Below are 21,022 nucleotides of genomic sequence, written 5' to 3'. Positions count from 1 at the left end.
CCCTGCCCCCAGCAGCAGGGGCGGGCCTTGGGGTGTGAGCGGGAGAAGCCCCCCGGGGCACCTGCCCATCCCGGCCCCGCCCACTGGCAGGTGCAGTGGGGGAGGCTTCCCAGGAAGAGGAACCTGCGGCCCAAGGAGCGCCCTGGTCTGCAGAGACAGTAACGCCACGTGTGAGACGCGAGGCCGTGTGCCAGCCACCCCGACCTACCTTCGTGTGCAGCTTGGCCAACTGCTTCTCGTCCAGGTTGGCTTGCTTATACACGCGCTTCTTGTATCGGAACTGCACAGAAATGGAAACAGGAGAGGGGCGCGTGAATATGGCACAAGGTGTTCCAAGGAAACACAGCCCCGTCTGAGCGGCTGCGCGGGCGGCTGGGGCCCCCGGCAGCAAACTCCTCCCGTGTCGGGTGAACCGACGGCCTTCCTACCACAGACCCCTCACGTCACAGGAATCACACCTGCGAAGGTCCGTGGACACGTGGCTGGAAAGACACAAGAGCAACGGGGGCATGGAGGCATCCTAGCCTCCCGCAGAGAAGCCACGGCCGGCGCACTTCTCGTGGGTGGCGATCGTCATCCTCACGGCCACGCGCGTGGTCCCGTCAACAAACCAGGACGTGTCTTCCACACCCGGCCCTCGGAAGCCCGGCCTGGCAAAGCCGGTGTCCCTGCTGCCATCCCGGGACTCTGGGTGACATTCGTTCGCTCAAATCCAGCACCTCCTCGGAGCTGGACACGAAGCATTTTGCTCTGACATGGTCAGTGCCCAAGAGGAACGTTTGGGTGTCTCGGATGTCAGTGTGCCTGGAAGCCCAGCACCCACCCCTCGTGCCCGGCCCAAGGGCCCCCACCCCTTTGAGGGCCGATGTGGGGGAGCCGCGACTGAAGTCTGGGGAGGGCCAGCAGCTGGCACGCACTAGGATTCCTGGGGGAGGCACCTGCTCTGAGCCCAGCCCCAGCCCCGTCCCGCCAGCTGTGGCCGGACACCTTCCCCGGCTGCGACTGGCCTCCTGATCTGTGGGCGGGGAGGCGTGAGGATGGCCCAGGGGCGTCCCGACAGACACCAGCTGCGGGAGACTGGACCCCACCCTCCACGTCCCTCAGCCCCAAGAGTCTGAACGAGCCCAGAGAGAGGGACAGGAGGGCGCAGGGCCACGGGGGACTATCCTGGCACCGCCTCATCTCACATCCCGGCCCCAAAGCTGCCGCCTGACTCCCCTCTCCCCTGCACGTAAAAACAACGCATGCACCACACACAAAACTCCCTGGTCACACAGGAAAGAAACTTGGTCTTTTTTTTCTTTTTTAAGGACCAATAGAAGCCTGTAGCGAAACTGGAAAGTTCTGTGACGCTCAGGCGGCTCCCAGTTTCAGGACAACGTGTGCTGACCACAGGCTGCAGGTGTCCCTGGTCCTGAACGGAACGAGCAGGTGGAGACCGAGACCCATTTTAGGATTTCTGTCGCCAGTTCTAGAATCCGACAGGACAGCGTGTTCTGTGTGCCTGGTGCCCTGGGTGTGGCAAGGCCCCTGCCATCCCCCCGCAGAACTCTGAGATTTCAGGAGCCACTGAGAGAGATGTCGGAGAGGCAGGCGCTCACTAGCTGACAGGGTTAACGGAACTCGAGTCACGGGGACTTCTGGTTATAAAAATACACTCGGGCTGGGGTGCCGGGGTGGCTTACGGGCTAAGCAGCTGCCTTCAGCTCAGATCCGAGGGTCCTGGGATCGAGTCCCATGTCAGGCTCCCTGCTCAGTGAGGAGCCTGCTTCTCCCTCTCCGTCTGCCTCTCCGTCTCTCTCTGTCTCTCATGAATAACTAAATAAAATCTTTAAAAAAAAAAAAAAAAAACAACTAGGGCTGCTACCATCTCTTGGCAGGACAGGAAGTGCTCAGAGGAACATGTCCATTTCCAGAGTCACCAGCGTTTCCAGCTCGTGGCCAAAGAGGGCTGCAGGCTCCGGACGGCAAAGCCTTTCCTGTGTTTCCTAAGCAGCCAAGCATACGCCCCAGAAATCCTCGGCGACAAAGAGCTCACAGCCACTCCCACCCCTGACATGGGGAGCGCCAGGCCCGGCTCATTCGGCACCGAGGATGCCGGGGTGGGACTGAGGCTCCAGGAGATGGAAACATGGAGGTAGGACAACTCTCCCACGGCGAGGAGACCGCCGGCTCGCGAAAGGAGTGCTCGCTGGAGCCTCGGGCCCCCTGGGCAGGCACGACCCATGCTCCCCCACTTTGAAAGCTGGGAACCCGAGGCCCAGAAAGGTTGGGTGGCGGCTTGGGCTACACAGCTCCCAGGAATGGACCGAGCCCCCCATGGGGCGATGCACACGAAGGAGCTGAGATGCTCCCCCGCAGGCCTCTTAGTTCAGCCCCAGTGACACGAGTCCTGGATGGGACAGGGGGAGGGGGAGTGTATGCATGCGCCTGCCGTTCTAGAAACAGCACAACACCCTGCCCAGGTTACTCTGCATCTCCACACTCTCTCATTCGGTTCTCGGGAGTGAGCGGGGAACCAGCCAGATTCGCTGCCCCCAACACCTCTTGGATCAAGAGTAGACCCTGGACGTCCCAGTCTTCTTGCTGGGTTTTCCTGGAAATCATCAGTCCCTGAAATGAACCGTTTGTTCACTGCTCCTGGTCTGTCACCTCCCACTCGGGTGTCAGCCCCATCAGACCAGACCCTGACGGTCTCGTGAACATGGTGAACATGCCTAGAAAGTCCGGTACTTAGTAAGTAGGCCCTCAGTAAGGGATTTTTTCCAATGGACACCCATTTTACAGATGAGCAAACTAAGGTCAGAACAGGGAACCACAGGAAGCCAAGTGGTGCCCCAAATTTCCCTCCACCAAAATGCCCCCCTATAGTCTGACACAGGCTCTGTCTAAATGGGGTCTCCATAACCTCCCCCTCGAAGTCACTCTTGGGCTTTGAAACGTGCGGATGAGGTCCGGCCTTGGTCCATGACCTCTCTGACTTCAGGACGGTCTCATCAGGCTGCTGGAGGGCCGGCTACACTTCCACACGTGCAGCCTCTCCCCGTCTGACGGGGCTGAGAGGAGCGCCATCGCCCGCCGCGCCCAGTCCCACCGCGCAACAGAAGAATGCCGCCGGCCTCACTGTCTCACTCGTCACGTGGAGAGACCATGTGTAAACCTGGGGATGCGGCTGGCCGGGGGTTAGAGCGGCAGCGGCCGGCATCACGCCGCGCACGGAAGGCGGCCGGGTGCCCAGCTCGTGCACTGCTGTGTCACGCGGCAGGCCAGTGGCTGCGGCAGCTCCAGGCCCCCTGGTCATTCCAGGGCAAGAGGCTGGACGTCATGCTTCGGGTCACTGCTGGACGGCCCCTGGCCACTGCGCACCCCAGGCAGGAAGACTGAGTCGGGGAGACAGAAGCAAGCCCCATCCAGCACCCCCGGCCCCGCCAGTCCTGGCAACGTGAGCCTGAGTCAGACCCCTCGTGTGTGCGCCCCAAGATCCCTCGCCGACAGACTCATCCAGTCCACAGTACGGAAGCAAAGGGCTCGAAAACGGCGCCGCTGTCGGAAACTCCCGAAGTTCAGGGCCCCCGTAAGACCCCAAGCTCACTTTTCGTGTGAGGGTCATTCCCCCCAATCCACATCAAATTCGGAGCGTCGGGACAGTCCTCCCTGTACCCCCCAGCCCCGCGCCCGGGACCACGAGGCAGCAGCCAGTACCTCCAGGGAGGGGACGCCCTTGCCCACGGGCTGAGGGTACTCGCGCAGCAGCCGCTCCTCGTCCAGGAACTTCCCGTCGCGCCCGTTGCTGGCCGGCTGGAACAGCCCGTAGTTCAGCACGTCCTTCAGGCTCTGGGTCAGGGAGCACAGAATCCGCTGCTTGGCGACCCACACGGTGGCGTCCGGGTTAAACCGGATGCACTTCTGCAGGGAGGGACAGAGACACCGATCAGGGGCGCAGCCCACCCCCACCCGGCCACATACATCAGGTGTTGCCGAATAGGTCCTCTGAGAGGCAGAACCACACCCCCCGCCCCGGCCCCCAGCGCTCCAGAGTGTCGCTTGGATGGAGACCTTGAGCAAATACAAAAGGACAAGGGCGAGGATGGAACCGTGGGCTTCAGGGGCCTTGGCTCAGGTCCCCGTGGCCCCTGTGGGACTTTTTTGGTCACCAACACCGCCTATTGCCTTGCACCACTCCCGCCCCCGTGTGGAGCTTCTCCAATCCCAGGCCTTGTGGCCACAGTGCTGGCCCCTGGCCCCTGCAGCAGTCTGGGTTCGGACACCAACCCACACTTCTCCAACGCCGACCCCACCCCTCCCAAAGCAGAGAAGCAGGCAACAGTGAGACACAGAGTGGTTTTTAAATCCTACTTTTAAAAACTTCAGTAGCGTAGACAGTGCCTGCAAATCCGCTGCAAACACTTTCCTAAAAAACCTAGCAGGGTGGCTGAGAACCCAAAGGCAGGCCTCGCCCTGGCCCCACTCCCAGGTCCCTTCTGGGAGATTCCCCCAACAAGCCACCAAATATCAAGGTCAGGTCGCATCTGCTTCTAACAGAGACTATGCGATTTCTATTGAGTTAAAATGACGTTCTACTGAACGACCACCAGTAGGAGCTGACGAACTCACTTTATCACTGCAGAAACCTTCAGAAAGGACCGGAGGCTGGGACCCACCGTCTCCCGGGGGTCCTGCGTGCCCAGGATGCAGAGGCCCCTCTCTGTGGGTCTGGAGTCTGGGCCCTCGGGGAGACCCGCCAGGCCAGCGGCTCCCAACAATGAGGAACGTTCAGCAGGCAGCCCCGAATCCCACGGTCCGGGAAACCTGACCCAGGAAGCATGAATGCTCCGTCTGTCCCTTGCCAGTGTCAAAGGCTGAATTCGAGGGTAACCTCGGAGCTCCTCCTGGGGCTACCAGGCCGGTGGGGCCCGGCTGCTCACGTCAGAGACACTGCAGGACGCCCACAGCCCCGCCCAGCCTTGGCTGAGTGAGAAGAGGATCTGGCAAATTCAGCACGACAAAGTCTCTGTCCGATGTGACCAGGTGGGACTGCAGATAACTCACCACTTCCTGTCCCCGCTGGCCTCGAGGTCCAACCACACACACCCCCAGCTCAAGCTCCCTTGAGCTCAAGCTCCAGCACCCTAGGAAGGCCTGGGGCCCCACGTGGCAGCCACAGCCAAGGGGTTTCCAGCAGGTGAGGGCAGAGCGGAGCACGGGCTGGGATCTGATCGCAGGTGATCATGTGATCGCAGGTGATCAAAGGTGATCATGGGTGACCCCAGAGTGCCTGCTCCACTGGGGGCAGAGCCGGGGATGCAGAGTCTGTGCCCTGGGTGGGCTCGCCCTGCACAACCAGCGGTCCTGCTCTAAGAAACGTCAAGAAGGCCCCGTGGCAGGTGGCGCACTGACAGCATCTACCACAAGGGACCCTCCTGCAGCCCCCTCCGACCTGATGCGGTCAGGGGAACTGTACCACATTCCGGTCTCCCTACCGCGCGTGAGATGGGTATTCCGCAGAGTCTGTTACGGATGCTCCCAGGTAAGCGATGTGCGAGAGCACTCACAGAGCACCAGGAGCACTGGAGGGACGGCCCGGGTGGCAGGAACCCCAGAACCCAGCCTCTGCCACCGCAGGGCTGCTGGAGAGAACACCTTTGCTCCTCTAGCTTCTGCATAAAGGGTCCTCGACCAGCACCGGGGCAGGCATGGGTGGGGACACAGGAGATGACAGAGACAGGGTCTTGCCCCTTAAGTTGCTCAGAGCCTGGTGGGAGAATACAATAATGGTGATGGCGGTGATGATGATGATGATGGTGACGGCGGTGACGGTGCTGAGGACGGTGGCGACGGTGATGACACAGCTGTGGCTAAGAAAGGTCTACTGAATCCTCACACGCCAAGAACTACGCTGACTGCATTTAACTTCACCACAACCGTGAGCGACAGTATTACCATTACTACTGTTGCTGTAGATGCAATCATAACTATACCATTGTGTGTTTCTATGCAATCAATACAACGCATGTAATAGATATTTACATTCAACAAATATGATTATTACGATCAATATAAAAACAATCACTATTATTATTATTCCCAGATGGGGAAGCAGAGCCTCAGACTCTCACGTAATGGCCCCAAAGCCACGTGTCCGGAAAGTGGTCCAGGTTCAGTGTGAACCCAAGTCGAGTCGGCTCCTGAGTCCTCGTGGTTTAACGGATGCGTTACTTGCTCTCCATACACACCTGGCCACCCTGGTTGTAAAACCCTTGACCGGCCCTGAGAAAACCGTGGATGGAACTTAATGTCCAGCTCTCTGTGGATCAGGGAGACACCGCCTTTGTTCTGAGTTTCCAATTACCTGTTAATCTGCACCAGGGCTGAGCACTGACAATACAAGGGAGAAACAGTTTAATCTCCATAACAAAGGACAAAATTTGGGAGATTCTAAATAACCGTTTTCAAAGAAGTAAAATCGAGCCTCTGACGCGCCAGCAGCTTTAAAAAATAGAAAAAGCAACAAAGCGTGGGGCACGCCGGTGTCGGGGAAGATGCCGGCCGTGTGGCCGTGTGCGCCACGGACGTAAACCACCACGGCGGCACCTCTGGAAGAAGCAGAGGACGGCTACCGTCTCCTTCCAGCGATGGCCGGGCTGTGGGGGCCCTCGGGAGATCAAGTGCGCACACGCAACAAAGATTTTCCCCGCATGAATTCACGACTGACATGATAACTGGACCCAGCTCCTCAGCCTGACGACGTGGAACGGTCACTCTGATGGGGCATTTAATACAAAAGAACCCGCTGACCGTGAACTTGGGCACACAGGTCAGGTTAGCACATGGGGCATTCGACACCAACGGACAAATCAGTCACTCAGGTGTCACCTGTTGCTGACACCGAACCCACGCCAACCTGACCCCCACCCCACCTCTACCCCTGCCCTAGTCCCCCACTCTTTCTATCCTCACCCTCCTTCTGAATGCCAGTGGGGGGACCACCTCCTATTCCAGAAGATGCTCCCGACTCCTCTCTAGTCTGCACCTTCCAGATCAGCCTAGGTTAATCTATGGCCTCAGATGCTTGAGTCCCCATCTGTGTCCCCACCACCGCCCAGCAGACCCCCATCCTTTCTCAGCTGAGTTACTCCAGCAGCCTCTGCACTGAGCTCACCTGCATGTCTCTTAGACCCAAGCAACGTCACTCCATCCCGTCACCTGTGTCCCCTCCTGATCCTGTTACTCAAATGCCTGGGGGCTCAGGGCCTGCCTCTCCCTCAAGGGACACAGAGAAAAAGTGACTCTGGTCTGGACCCTACCTCCTCATCAGGACACATCCTGCCCATCAAGGCCGCCCTCGGCCCTTGCCCCGACCCCATACATGTATGCACTTGCACGCACAGACACATTCCAGCAATGCCAAACCCTCTCAGTAACTGTCCAGCGTGTCAGGCTGTGGATGTCCCTGTGCTCCTGTGACTCCTGCTAACCGTCCCTTCCCTTCCCCACCGGCCAGCTGCAACCGCACTCAACTCTTCCCAACTGGCCAGGATTCACCTATTCTGGCCTCCCTCCAGGTTGAGCTGACCACTGAGTATCCTAAACTGATCTCAGGGAGCTGGTATGACTGCCCATGGAGCACAGCCCATGCTAATCAGCTGAACCCTGCTCCCTCCTGCACAGCCTGTGGGTTGACTGACCCCTGTTCCCTCCTGTCCAGCCTGTGGGTTGACTGACCCCTGCTCCCTCCTGCCTGGACTATAGTCACAGCCTCTCCATCTTGCACTGCTTTCCTATAGGAGGGACAGACCAGCATGTACTTTACCTTATGACATTTCAGTAACTATCACTTTTTGATCCCCTGGTGTGACACCCCGAACACCGAGATGTCCAGATTCATCTGAAAACTTCCCTGAGTGTCTGGGCTGAGCCGGGCAGCTTAATATACAGAAATCTTGCAGGTGGACATAACGGCACCTCCGAGACCCCAATCAGAGTGGCCTGTCCCTCAGCTCCTGACGAGCAGTACGTACATTCGGTCAGGCAGGGGGTGGGATCTACAAAATCCCACAATGGGAGCAGGCTTCTGTGGACAACATCAGCCTCGGTCCAAGCATCTGTCCAGGAAGCTCCTAGGGTTCCTTCGGGCCAGCGCCAGCTCTCCTCAGGTTTTCTCAGCCCCCAGAGGCCTGACCCCCTAGTGGGAGGCACGTTCAAGCGCAGGGAAACGGCACACATCTTCCAAGATTTCTGCCCAACCCCACGCATGTGGCCCCATCCCAAGACCCAGCTGATTGGCTCCCAGCTCCACACTGTGTATGATCTGCAACATGAGAACAAGGGTGTGTGTCTAGCTCTTACCTGAAGCTCTGTAAATGTTGGTAGAACTGCACTGAACAGAATGTTCCAGAAACAGAACCCTCCTGGTGATGTAATCCAACATAAGTAGGGTTGGGTTTGGACCTCGGGGAGAATGGTGGCGGCTGCCATGACCGAGGGCTTGCTTTGCACCCAGGGCACCGTGAACACGCTGCCTTGTTAGAACACAGCCAAGACCCGGATAGGGCAGACAGCACATCTGTGGGGCTATAGGCGGCATAGCTCTGGTCAGCTGGGGACTGACCTGCATGAAGCACCACCCTCCACTGGTAAGGCTCACAGCCAAGCTCAAATCTAAATGGAAGACAGTGAACGAAGCCTACGCTCCTGCCTGGTCGAGGAGTTGTGGCCTTTCCGCACGATGTGAGGCTGACAACCGGGAATACCAGGACACCAGGGAAAGAACACAGGTCTTGGAGACAGGCGGAGGCAGACACCCAGTGTGGGTCTGCCACATACGTGGTGCACATCGTTTTCTAGAGCTGTGTTAACAAAAGAGCACGGACGGGGGCTTAAAACACGGGCATTCATCGTCTCCCAGTCCTGGAGGCTGGAAGTCCAAGATGCCTCCATGGGCAGAGCTGGTTCCTCCTGAGGCCTCTCTCCTTGGCGTGCAGATGGTTGGTCTTTCCCTGTGTCCTCACGGGGTCATCCCTCTGTGTGTGTCTGTGTCTGGATCTCCTTTTAAGACAGCATTCCTGGGGCACGTGGGTGGCTCAGTCAGTTAAACATCTGCCTTGGGCTCAGGTCATAATCCCAGGACCAGCCCTGGGATCGAGTCCCACATGGGGCTCTCTGCTCGGCTGTGGAGTCTGCTTCTCCTTCTGCTCCTCTCCCTACCTGAGCTTTAAAAATGAGAGGAAGAGCTGCCGAGGCATTTGGGGGGGATGGTGCCAGGGGGACCCTCCCCGCAGAGCTGGAGAGGGTCCCCAGGAAGCATATCCCAGCAGTGTTCAGCAAGAACTCAGGATACCCAGAAAGAAGCCCAAGCTTCCGAGGGCATCACCTGTTGCGGACAAGTGCGTTTTGCACCGAAAACTTCCTCCGGGTCCCACTTCATGTCATTATCAGTCCTTTAATGGTGCATTTTATTTTATTTTTTAAGATTTTATTTATTTGATAGAGATCACAAATAGGCACAGAGAGAAATCACAAGTAGGCAGAGAGGCAGGCAGAGAGAGGGGGAAGCACGCTCCCCGCTGAGCAGAGAGCCCGATGCAGGGCTCGATCCCAGGACCCTGAGATCATGACCTGAGCCGAAGGCAGAGGCTTTAGCCCACTGAGCCACCCAGGCAACCCCTAATGATGCATTTTAAAAGAGCCGTCGTAAACAGAACCGCCAGGAGCCGTCTGAAGGTGAAGTCAAGCGTGTTCGAGTCCTTCGGAGCTGCTCGTGCACCAGGTGCAGATCTGCACGCCTCCGAGAATCAGCCAGCACCAAAGCAACCCAAACCCCAAACCAGGACCGGGCAGCTTCCAAACGCAGCCGTGGAAACATAACAGTGCATCTGCTGTGGACACAGACCCCTCAGGCTGGACCCTGGGCCAGCAAACAGGGAACGTTCACCGGCTGACCCATGAAACTTCAAATAAGGGCTTTCTAGGGAAGAGGCAATGCTGGGTGACCTTGGCTGAGGAGGACAGCCTGATCTGAGGATGCTGAAGTCTCGGGGCCACGCTGGGGACTGTGGACGTTTAAACACTAACGAAGGACAGAAAGTAGGTGTGGACTCGTTTTTCCAGCCAGAATAAGAGTTTTCAAACATTAAAAGCCTCATCACCGTCTGGCAGGCTGTTGAAGTAGTGGCCAAACCACGTGTTGGGGCTCATTTTAAGAGGCTACCTGGCAGTCCTCAGCCATTGTCAAGGGGGCGGGACACAGAGGCACTGGCTTGGAGTCTGTCCGTGACTTGTGTCCTCCTTGGAAGCGAGTGAATTCTCCGCTTTTGCTGCCATCAACGAGAGGACGGGGCTCCGGAAGTAGAGCGGAGGAAAGGGCATTCAGGTCCGGGGGGGGGGGCCCCCGGGCCCCCGCCCCCCCCCCCCCACATCGCATGTGCTCCTAGAAGTTAGGATTAGCGCTCCTGGGCCCAAAGAGGAACAAGGAATGCTCAGAAGGGCTCCCCCACAGCCGTGAGAGGCGGGGCTGCCGATCCCGGGGTCCCAGCAGCGCCCACGGAGCCTCGGGCGGGCCGGCAGGGGCCAAGAAGTGCACGGGATGCAGTGGGAGATGCGGCGCGGACACTGGGTACAGGCCCCGTCCATGCAGAGAGCGGGTGTGGGAAGAGCAAAGTCACGCCCGCGCGGGCAGGAGGCAGACGCAGGAGTCACCGAGACCCAACCACGGAAGGTGTGTGAAGAGAAGCGCCGCAGCCTTGGATTTGACCCAGAAAATTAAATATTAATGGTTCGGGCCCTGGCACTGCCTCCTTCTGGGTAATTCTTATCAGCCGGGGACGGCGGCAGAGCAGGCGAGCTCTGCTTCTCCCCAGAGCGGCCTTTGAACCGCAATGTTCTCCACACAATGTGGGAATTACAAAGCTTTTTTCACAGAATGTGTATAATTCCAGGCCAAAGCCACTTCCCCAAATGTTATTTTCTCAGAGAGATTTAAGTAGGTATTAAGGTAAACCTTAAGCAGAAGGACACAGCAACTCAGACACTCGTCACCAGGGCTACGGAGACCCCAGCGAGCCACACCGGCCACACTCATATGGAAAACATCAACCTAAAACCAACGGAGATGCAGCGTGGAAGCCTTACACCACACAAAACCGATGCTGGTTAAACAGGGGTTTGGGGCTTTTGTTTTGTTTTGTTTTTTTAATGATGCAAATGAAAATAAAGCCCGTTTCGGCCTCCAGCCAGCTGCCATGTGAGATGGATAAGAACCGGCAGGATCACGGCCTCCCCGGCCCGCAGCCCTCCCCGTGTTTTAAACCACTTACAACCCGCTAGTTTCCTGATTAAAATGGTGAGGTGCAAACCACTCCGTTTAAGGACACGAGCTTGACTATCATCACCACGTCGTGCAGAAATTGGAGGCAGAGAGAAGTCAGGGGCCAGGCAAGAGGGGCTCTCTTTGGCCTGAGCAACCCATTCATGAAACCACAAAGAAAACCAGAGTCCGTGCCCTCCGTCCCCCCAAAAAGTGATCCAAACGTGCGCTACAGAGAGAGCACAGTCACTGAAGGGAGAGATCGAAGGTCCAGACCATCGGTTTCTGTCATGCAAAAGGGCTGGACGGAGGGAGGGAGGCTGGGACAGACGGACAGACGGACAGATGGACGGAGGGATGACGGATGTGGACAGATGCAGGGAAGCGGAACAGAAGGGTGAAGGGGTAACTGGTCAATGAACACTATCAAAGCAAAGACGTCTCCCGACACACTGCCAGATGTCAGAAGCCACGAAGGACACGCCCAGTACGATCCCAAGTGTGTATGTTCCTCTTACACAAGCCGACACTCCAGCGATCACTAACACACACGAACGGAGAACGAGACACAAGAGGGAGTCACACTGAATCTGTGACAGTGTTTGCCCCGGAGGAGAAGGGCTGAGCATGAGCACAGAGGAGACTCTGACATGATCAGGAACGTTTGAAGCCTAGAATTAGAAAGCGACAAAACGCAGGGCACCTGGGGGGCTCTGTCAGGTATGCGTCCGACTCTGGATTTCTGCTCAGCTCATGATCTCCGGGTCCTGGGGTCGAGCTGCACGTGGGGCTCCCTGCTCAGCGGGGAGCCTGCTTCTCCCTCTGCCTGCCGCTCCCCCTGCTTGTGCTCTATCTCCCAAATAAATTTTTAAAAATCTTTAAAAAAATAAAGAAAGAAAAGAAAACACTTGAACCAAGGTGGCCTGGGTGGCTCAGTGGGTTAAGCGTCTGACTCTTGGTTTCATGATCTCAGGTCAGGACCTCAGGGTCCATGGTGGGGGCTCCTGCTCAGGGGGAATCGGCTTCTTCCTCTCCCTCTCCCCACAACCCCACAGTGTGCGTGCGCTGTCTCTCTCTCTCTCTCTCTCTCAAATAAAGAAAGAAATCTTAAGAGGCACCCGGGTGGCTCAGAGGGTTAAGCCGCTGCCTTTGGCTCAGGTCATGATCCCGGGGTCCTGGGATTGAGCCCCACATCAGGCTCTCTGCTCAGAGGGGAGCCTGCTTCCTTCTCTCTCTCTCTCTCTGCCTACCTGTGATCTTTCTCTGTCAAAAAATAAATAAAATCTTAAAAAAAAAAAAAAAGCAACCAAAAAGCAACTTGCCGACACCTGTCCCAAGCAAGGACCCTTGGAACAGCCAGAGCACACTCCCGTCTTCAGGGCACTAACCTCATCACCTGGGGAGCTGTTCTAACGTCACCCCCACCCACCGGCGGTGAGGGTGCAGGTGACGGACTTCATTCATTCCCTTGGGGGACACTGACACGCCAGCCGCAGGGGCACAAGGGTGGACAGGACAGAGCGCTGGTGGACGGAGACGCTGGCCACACAGTCACCGAGCGCGCACCTGCGGGTTCACAGCCGCGCGGCGTCGCCGGGAAGCGCAGGCCATGAGGACACCCGTGGGGATCAGTGGGGCGGGGGCGGGGTGCTGTGTCAGTATCTGATCTTTAACCTTGAAACAGCAGGAGCGCCTGGGGACCCTGAGGGACGGGGAGGGACTGTGTCCACACAGCAAGCAGTCACCCAGGGCGCTGTGTGGGCTCTGCCGGTCCCGGGACAAGACGGCGGCATGGAGAACGCGGTCGCAGAGTTGGACGGGAGAGCCGGGGTGAACTCTACGTCTTGTAAATTGGACCTCAATAAAGTTGCTGTTTCTTTTTTTTTTTAAGTTAACCACTAGCTGAGAGAGGGAACAAAGGGGGGGGGGTCCCGGCATCCTCCAGGCAAAGGGGGTTTTCACTGAGCAGGTGTCAAGGGAGAGTGAGCCCCGCCCCGGGGAGGGGAGGGCAGAGCTGAATGTGAGATGGTCCCTGGCCGTGGCCGTCCTTCACTCAGGCCTGGTGACAGAGGCCCCGGGCGTGGGAAGAGCACGGAGTGAGCCCCGGAACTCCGGAGCTTCTCGTGAGAGGGGAGTAGAAGGTGGCGAGGTCGCCGGAGAGGAGCGATTCCAGGAAGAGGACTCTGGTCTGATGGGAGACGGGTCCCCGGCGGAGAGGGGTGAGGGAGCCAGGCCCAGCCCACCCCTGCCGCCCCCAGCCCATCCCCTGTGCCGCTCAGCCACCTGGGGCCAGGATGCTGCAGAGAGCAAGGCAGGGGGATACCCAACCCACAGACCCTCTGGGAAGACGGTCCTAAGACAAACCTCCGGGGGAGGGAGGCTGGAGGTGACTCGTGCCCAGAAGCCTGGACCCCGTGAACTCCTGCAAGAAGACAGACGCCACTCGCTGCCTGGGGGCCAGAGTCAACAGCAGTGTGTGCCCAGCAACGTGCTCCAGTGGAGCTCTTCAAGGCAGCCAGTCATTCCTGCCCAGGCCTTCCGGAACCTTCTCTCACGACGGATGGTCTCTGTCCAACGAGAGGCCAAGAGGGAGCAACAGGGGCTTGATTCTCAGCTACCAAACAAGGTGGGGGCTCAGAGATCGCCAAGACAGGTGGAGAAGTCCTACACTGAACGTCGCGGAAAAGCTCGGGTAGGGCCAAATACAGCGACGTCCTCGACAGAAGCGGATGGGGATGGGGCTCTCTGCCTGGCTCTACTGTGATCCTCAGTGATAGCAGAAGGCCAGGGTCACCTGGAAACCAAGTATGTCCGACCGTCCGCGTGAAAGCAAATGACAGATGGCGAAGCGTCCCCGTCCGCTGACGTGTGCGGCCGAGAGGCGGGCCCCGTGTGGATGTGGCAGGCGGCTGCTCCGGGGGAGAAGTCCGAGAGTGTGTGCGAGACAGGGCGGACGGAGGAACGGCAATATGTTATCTTTAAGGGGTCGGGATCGCAGCTCCAACGCTTCCTCCTACATCAACTACCAAAGCTGAAGACACGTGATAAACCGAAGCATCGGTAACAGGAAGGAGAGACTTGTTCTCCCAGAGCTCCTGCCGGAGGTGGCCTGTCCCTGCACCTCCGTGGCACGGGTCCGCTCGGGTCACGGTGGGCCCGATGGACATGGGGTCGACTGCTGCCGCCGAGCGACTCGGGGCAAGCCCTGGGCAGGGGTGGGCACAGGGGCTGGCGCTGTGTGCCCAAGGAGGCCCCGTCACGGGTTCCACCCACCTTCTCCATGCTGGGCCATGCGAGGCGCGTTAGAAACCAGATTGCCGGGCGCCCAGGGCCAGCTCAGTTCCCGCTTCTCTTGTAACTACGGATAACAGAAGAACTGCATTCATACTGACTTCCACACGCGCCACTCGCTAGCAAGGCCCAGTTTGCCGGCCCGTTCTGCACTTAGCCCCACACTGAGCCCTCCCTGTGTGTGCGGCACGGGCGTGTGCCATTCCCGCATGGCCCTGTGAACCCCGCGGGGGGAGGACTCGCCTCCGCAGGCTTCAAGGAGGCCTCCCGGATGCCCCCGCTCAGAGCTGCAAAATCCCTCCCACTGGAGGGCTGAGGATCAAAACAGCAGTCACTTAAAGAAGATAGTTCCAGACGGCACCTAGGGGTCGGGGGGCGGGGAACATACCGGGGACAGGAGAGGGACAGCCTCCCGGCTCCTAAAGACACCATCTCCCCTTGGGTGGGCTGACACGGGGGTGAGAAACCGGCCCCAGGCGAGATTCCAGGGTCCGTCTGGCATCCCTGGCTCCAGGACTCACCCTGGCAAGGGCCCACATACGGGAACAACGGCTACTTTGTTGCCGGGGTTCATGCCCGTGGGAGTGCTGGCCTCAGCCTCCAGGGGCTTTGTTTGTCTTAACAAAGTGAAGAGAGGTGATCTTTAGAAGGTTCCGGAAACAATTACGCTCCCGGCGGAGACAAAACCCCTGGCAGGCCTTGGTAGCTGTGGGCCTGCGGAACAGGTGTCTCTCCGTAGGTAATTCCCGACAGGTTCCCGAAGCCTCTGGCACAGTGGACAGAATCCACCACGCCCCCTGCCAGGACGAGGTCACGATAGGTCAGGGTGGGACACAGGCTTCCAGGCCAGCTCCCGCGACCCCGTACTCACGAGACCCCACATCGTGGTGACTTTTCCAATGTCCCACGTTCTTACTCACTACCCGTGGGGCATCTCAACAGCCACGATGGCAAAACAGTCTCTCTGTCTGTTGTCGGTGTGCACAGCGCCGGCTCGGAGCAAGGACACTGATGGAGGTTATAGACGCTCACGGGCCCTGCTGCCCCTGGCCCCAGCTGCACGCCCGGTCTACACCGGCTCACTTCACGCCCGCAGGTGGGCCCCAGGCTCGAGACCTTTCGGTGCCGTTCCCCAAAACACAGGGCAGACAGCAGGGGGGTTGACTCTGATCCATCTCGGACGCACCGGCCGCCGTGCCGTGCCTTCTGTGAGGCTGCCCATGGGCCGCCTTCCCCGGTGACAACAAGCTACAGGAGCCAACGTGGCAGCAAGTGACCATGTCCAACACCAGCCAGCGGTGGGTTCGGAGGCCCCGGGCAGAGTGTCCCAGGCCGCCTGATCCTCCCCATCTGCTGGCACCAGGAGGGCGTCGGTGGGGGTGTGGGGGTGTGGGGGGTGAGGTCCCGCCTCCTCGTCCACGCTGGTTAGAGGCTCGCTCACTCTGTGTGACAGCACGCCCAGAAGGACTGCTCGCCAGGGCTGCCCGGCTCGGGCTGTTTCACGGACTCAGGGAAGTGACACACGTGAGGACGTTAATTCAACATCCGGCCCGAGGGCAGCATGCAGGGCGTTCCCAAAGGACGCGCGGGCGCCGACCCGGGATCCCGGGTTTCCCACAGAGGGACTGTGTCTGCGGGACACTCGGCCCCGGGGCGGGAGGGAACGGAGGAGAGCCCGCCCCCACACGGCCAGAGCGACGGAGGGACAGCACACGGCGGGCGGCTGCCCAGGCCGCGCCGGAACAGCCCGAAGCGATGACGGTGAGCGGGAGCAGAGGAGCAGGCGGAAACCAGACGTGCGTCCAGCTGGAAAGGACGCGACCCGGGTAAAAGAAGGAAGAGCTACAAGAGGAGAAGAAGAAACCACGAAACCTGGTAAAAAGAAGAAGAGAGACAAGGAACCAGTGGCTCAAAAGAATAATTGTCGAGATGAGGACGGAGACACCGGAACCTCCGCCACGGTCCGTCAGGAATCCCGAGGCACAGAACAGAACGGGTCCGAGCGGTCACACCATGAGGGAACGCTCGAGAACATCATGGCAGACAAGGAGAGCACCGGGGATGAAGGCAGGTACGGAGAAGCCCACGGGCATGTGGCCGCTGGCCCTGAAACAGGGAACCCAGCCCGCAAGCCAGAAGGAGCAGCGTGGGAGAAAATCCTGAAACTCCTCCCCGAGCTGGTCCCTGAGCCCTCGAGGTCTGGCCTCTGCCCGGCCCGTAACAGGAGCTCAGTAAGTGGACCGAGGTGCCGCAGCAGGCTAGGCGGCAGGCAAAGGCGCGGGTGACGGGAAGGAGGGGAGGGCGGGGCAGGTGCACGACGTGCGGGACGCCGCCAGGACAGGCCGTGCGGAAGGTGACCCAGGTGCCCTGGAGCTCCTGCCGCACCGGGACGAATAGGGCCTACCGTCTGCTGCAGGTCCTGGATGAGGATACGGATGACCAGCGTGTTGCCTTGGCTCTCCTCTGTGCTGGCAGCGCTGGGCTTCTCTGCCGTGGCCCGGATGGTGTCGTATATGGTTTCTTCTTTGGAGCTGTCCGACTCTGACCCCACCGAGTAGTCGGAGAAGCTCTGGGCCATCTCGTCCTCGCTGGAGGTCGGGCTGCGCGGCATGGCTGCCCAGCGTCTGTAAGGAGGGGGAGAAGAAATACAACCGGGGCATGAGAAAACTGCACACAGAAACCCCAGGGCCCGATGGAGACCGACGTCTCAGGTTCACGGTCCTGCACCTGCTGGTGTGACAGCCAGCAGAGCTGCTGAGTGTGACGCACAGGCCTCTAGGGGCGGGGAGAACACAGCACACCTCCCCCACCCCCGGGCTGCCCCAAGAGCCTGGACCTGAAGGCAGCCATGGCTCGGACAGGGACCCGCAGGCTGTGGCCCCCGAGTTGAGCACCTCTGCAAGCACATGGAGCCCTAAGCAGCCGTGGCCACGACCATAGCCTACAGGGATCCACCAAAGAGCCACAGGGGCAGTCTGAAGCCTTCCAAGGCAGGAAAAGAAGGTCCCTCCTGTTCTTCTTTGAAGGCAGGGCAGCAGGAGAGGAAGAAACGCAAGCTGCGGGTCAGAACAGTTAGCAGTTCACGGTTCTATAACCCCTCTGCCTCAACACAGAGTCGTGATGGGTAACATGTAAAAACAGAGCAGAAAGGCAAACAACAGGGCCCGACTCAGAAGGGAGACAGCCCAGGGCCCAGGAGTCCGGCAGAGCCCGAAGCCACGAGCAGGCGGACGTGGGGGAGACTCGGGGGTCCCCAAGAGTCTGTGGCGGCTGGGAGTGCGGCTTCCCCACCATGAAGTCTAGTTCCCCAGCAAAGACCAGCTCAGGGCACCGACCGCGAGGACGTGGGCGTGACTCCGGGAGCACGCTGCCCAGTGACAGCCCCGTCCCTGCGGGCAGGGGTCAGGAGGGGTTAGGATACGAGCTGGTGTGAGCCAGGGATGCGGGGGGGCTGGCAGAGAGCGTGCCGGCCCACAGTAGCAAGTCCATGTCTTCGCGAACTCTGTAAAGGAGGTCAAGGGAGGTCACCCCGATCGTCGACAGACTGTCCGGTTAAGTCACGGCGTCCTCCCACAGAAGGCACAGCTGTGAGGAATGAGTCCCCTACACACGGAGGACCCCCCCCCCCAACATCCAGCCATTTACGGGAGGGAGGGGGACGGAGGAGCTCCCCTGCGCACCTGCCCCAGGCTCTAGGCCCAGCAGGTGCTTAGGTGAGCGTCCCCCCAACTCCCGTGTTTCGTGACCAGGGGAGGCCCAGAAAAGTCCCAGGTGGGGCATGGTTCACCCAGCGACAATTGTGTGTTCATCGTGGGGAAATGGACACCCACTGTTTTATTTCCAGAGTTCTAGTTAAGGACAGCAAGCGCTCGCTGGAGCTGGAAGCATCCCGCGGCTCTGCCCACCGGGTCAGTCCAGGGAGGCGGGCAGCCACTGGGGGGCGCTCCCATCTGCACCCCAGACCTTCCCGGGCTCAGCAGACACCCAGGTGCACACAAAGCCTAACATAACAAAACAGAGGGCAAGACTGTGACCCGGGTCAGGGACTCCCTTGCTGCCAAGAGCGTCTGCACCGTCTTTGGGGAAAGGACCAAGATCGTGGAACCCACAGACAGTTTTTCTGGCCTGCACAAGGTTTTAAATATCTATGCAAACCCAGATTGCTGGTTTATGGTGACCATCAGAAAGCTCTGACAATGCTGGGGACAGCCCCGGAACACCTGGGGCACGGATGAACACCAGCAACCACCCCTTCCCCAGCATGCCCTCTCCAGGTCCACCTCAGGCTCCCCTCCTTGGTATCAGTCCCCTTCCCAGTCCTCCCGCCGTGCGTGAGAGCCTGACAACAGACCCATCCGTTCACTCATACCTCTGCCTCCTTCGAGACCCCCTGCGAGGGGTCACTGGGCCAGTCACATCTCAAAGAGCTGATCCTCCAAGTCACCCGGGAAGATTATCTTTTTTTCCAATTAAAATCTCCAAAGCTAACCTCCGCGTGATTCTGAATTAAAATATCAGAGCCAGGGGTCTTTTCTGTATTCACAACCAGCCGCCTTTGTGAGCTCAACTTCATGCTTTCTCAATCAGAGGAATGCAAACTCTGGTGAGGGCCAAGACAGCGGTGGCTGGGGAGAGGGTCTGGGTGCTCCTGGCTCCGTCTGAGCAGCGTCCCCACCTGCCTGGCTGCAGCGGCTAGCCACGTGCTCCTTGTACGCTATGCACAGACTCTGTAACATAGGACACTGTAACAGTGACCACATAGAGCTACGGTAACAAAGTATAATTATTTCTGTAACATGTCTAATTGCAATGTTATAATAAATAACAGTCACGGGTAAATATGTTACAGAATTGCATCCGTGTGATTATTTGTATCTACCTCCCAGGCTCCAAGGAGGCGTACCTTCTAGAGCCTGGTTCTTCATCCTGGCCATGGAAGTTACTTGGGGAAGCTTTAAGAAAACATCAGCACGAGAGTTTCTGAAGGACCTGGGCTGCGATGCTGCCCCTTGAAGCTCCCCCCGGGGACCGTAAGAAGCACCTGCCGCCGAGCCCAGGCAGCCCCTTCAAGAGGAAGCACAGGCTGCAGCCCGGGGCCGTGGGGACACACACCTGCCCTGTCCTGGGCGTGAGGGACAGCGGGAGAGGCATGCCGCTCACCGCCTCAGCCGTCAGCATGGACAGACATGAGGTCCCCCACGCGGCGCCTCCAGTGGCTTCTTCCCGTCCGGACGGGGTTAAGTCGGCCCAGAGCACCCTCAGCTCCAATAAAGAACCACGTCTTCCCTCCTCATCAGCTGTCCGTGGCTCTTCTGAACCCAGCAGGGACCAGGGGACACAGAGGGGACCCAGTGAAGGTGGACTCGCACTCACAGGAGGGGATCCCTCTCTAACGAGAAGTGACCCGTCAGGGGATGCTGGGCGCAGACGGAGGCGAACGAGGCCATTCCGGGCACACCGGGTCCACCAGCTCTTCCCACGGACGATGGGCGCCGGCTCTGGAAAGCTCCCGCTCAGGGCGGAGCAGGGCTTGGTGTTTGCACCTGGAAGATGGGCAGGTGGCCAGCTCCCAGCAGTCGTGGCACAGCACGGCCCCCCCCACATCATGGCCTTGCACGTCTGAGACAACCCAAGAGCAAATGGGATGCCCCGGGCCCCCCGGTGACTTCCCAGAGGACACACAGGCCCTCCCTCCATGCACTCCACCCCCACTTCAAAACAGCACCTCTGGCCTCAAACCTAAGACACCCATTGCTTGCCATGTCTGCCCGCCTGGCTCTTTTTCTTGAAACCCCCCACAGCCTCGATGTGCTCCGTTTCCCGGGTCCGCTCCCTCAGGCTGCATTTCAGGTCCGTGTGCACCGGGTCTCTGTTCATTCACCGCCACCGCCCACCCCCCCAGCACTGGGGGCACCGCGGGCGCTCAGTGGACAGGGAGATGTGGGCAGAGGAGCCAAAGCACAGGCAGATGGCCGGACAGCGCGGCAAACGCAGCCACAGCCGGCGTGACAAGTGCCCGCCATGTGCCCGGATCTGCTGGCGGCTTCCCGGGGGGCAGATTCCAGGCAGACGCTTGGAGAGGACGATCGTCAGGAACTCGTTGTCCTTAATGGTCACATCACTAACCATGTGACACGTCTGCAGCTGGACTTGTGGGACTGGTGACCCATCGTGGACACACAGGTCTGAACTGTGAAAGGCGCAGAACCCCCAGGAGGGTTTCAGTTCCAGGAAACTAAGGGGGCTGGATAGGATTGGAGGACAGTCATGCCCAGCGAAACTCACACTCAGCTCCAGAAACAGACCTGACAACCCAAAAAGGAAGAGCTCCTGTGTCCTAGCTGCTCGTGCGAGCCATGGATCTCCGCAGGTGGCCCCGCCACGACACCCCACTGCAGCCCACTGCAGCAGCTGGGGGTGATGGCCATG

General features: G+C 59.2%; 1 protein-coding gene across 7 annotated transcripts in view; it reads right to left on the bottom strand.

Moving 5' to 3' along the window:
- SHANK2 (SH3 and multiple ankyrin repeat domains 2) overlaps positions 1-21,022 on the bottom strand; it is a 453,945-nt gene that overhangs the window by 376,676 nt on the left and 56,247 nt on the right. For all 7 annotated transcript variants that reach the window (XM_059399020.1, XM_059399024.1, XM_059399027.1 and 4 more), the window contains 3 exons: positions 16,998-17,217; positions 3,703-3,906; positions 209-280 (listed from right to left, as the gene is read on the bottom strand). In XM_059399020.1, coding sequence (XP_059255003.1) covers positions 209-280; positions 3,703-3,906; positions 16,998-17,204 — 483 coding nt within the window. In that variant the 5' untranslated portion in view covers positions 17,205-17,217. The remainder of the gene's footprint in view (positions 1-208; positions 281-3,702; positions 3,907-16,997; positions 17,218-21,022) is intronic.

The sequence above is a fragment of the Mustela nigripes genome, chromosome 1 (genome assembly GCF_022355385.1).
Source record: "Mustela nigripes isolate SB6536 chromosome 1, MUSNIG.SB6536, whole genome shotgun sequence".
In the NCBI taxonomy this organism is placed as follows: domain Eukaryota; kingdom Metazoa; phylum Chordata; class Mammalia; order Carnivora; family Mustelidae; genus Mustela; species Mustela nigripes.
The sequence above is the reverse complement of the archived record's forward strand: the minus strand, read 5'-3'. Positions and strand labels throughout refer to the sequence as shown.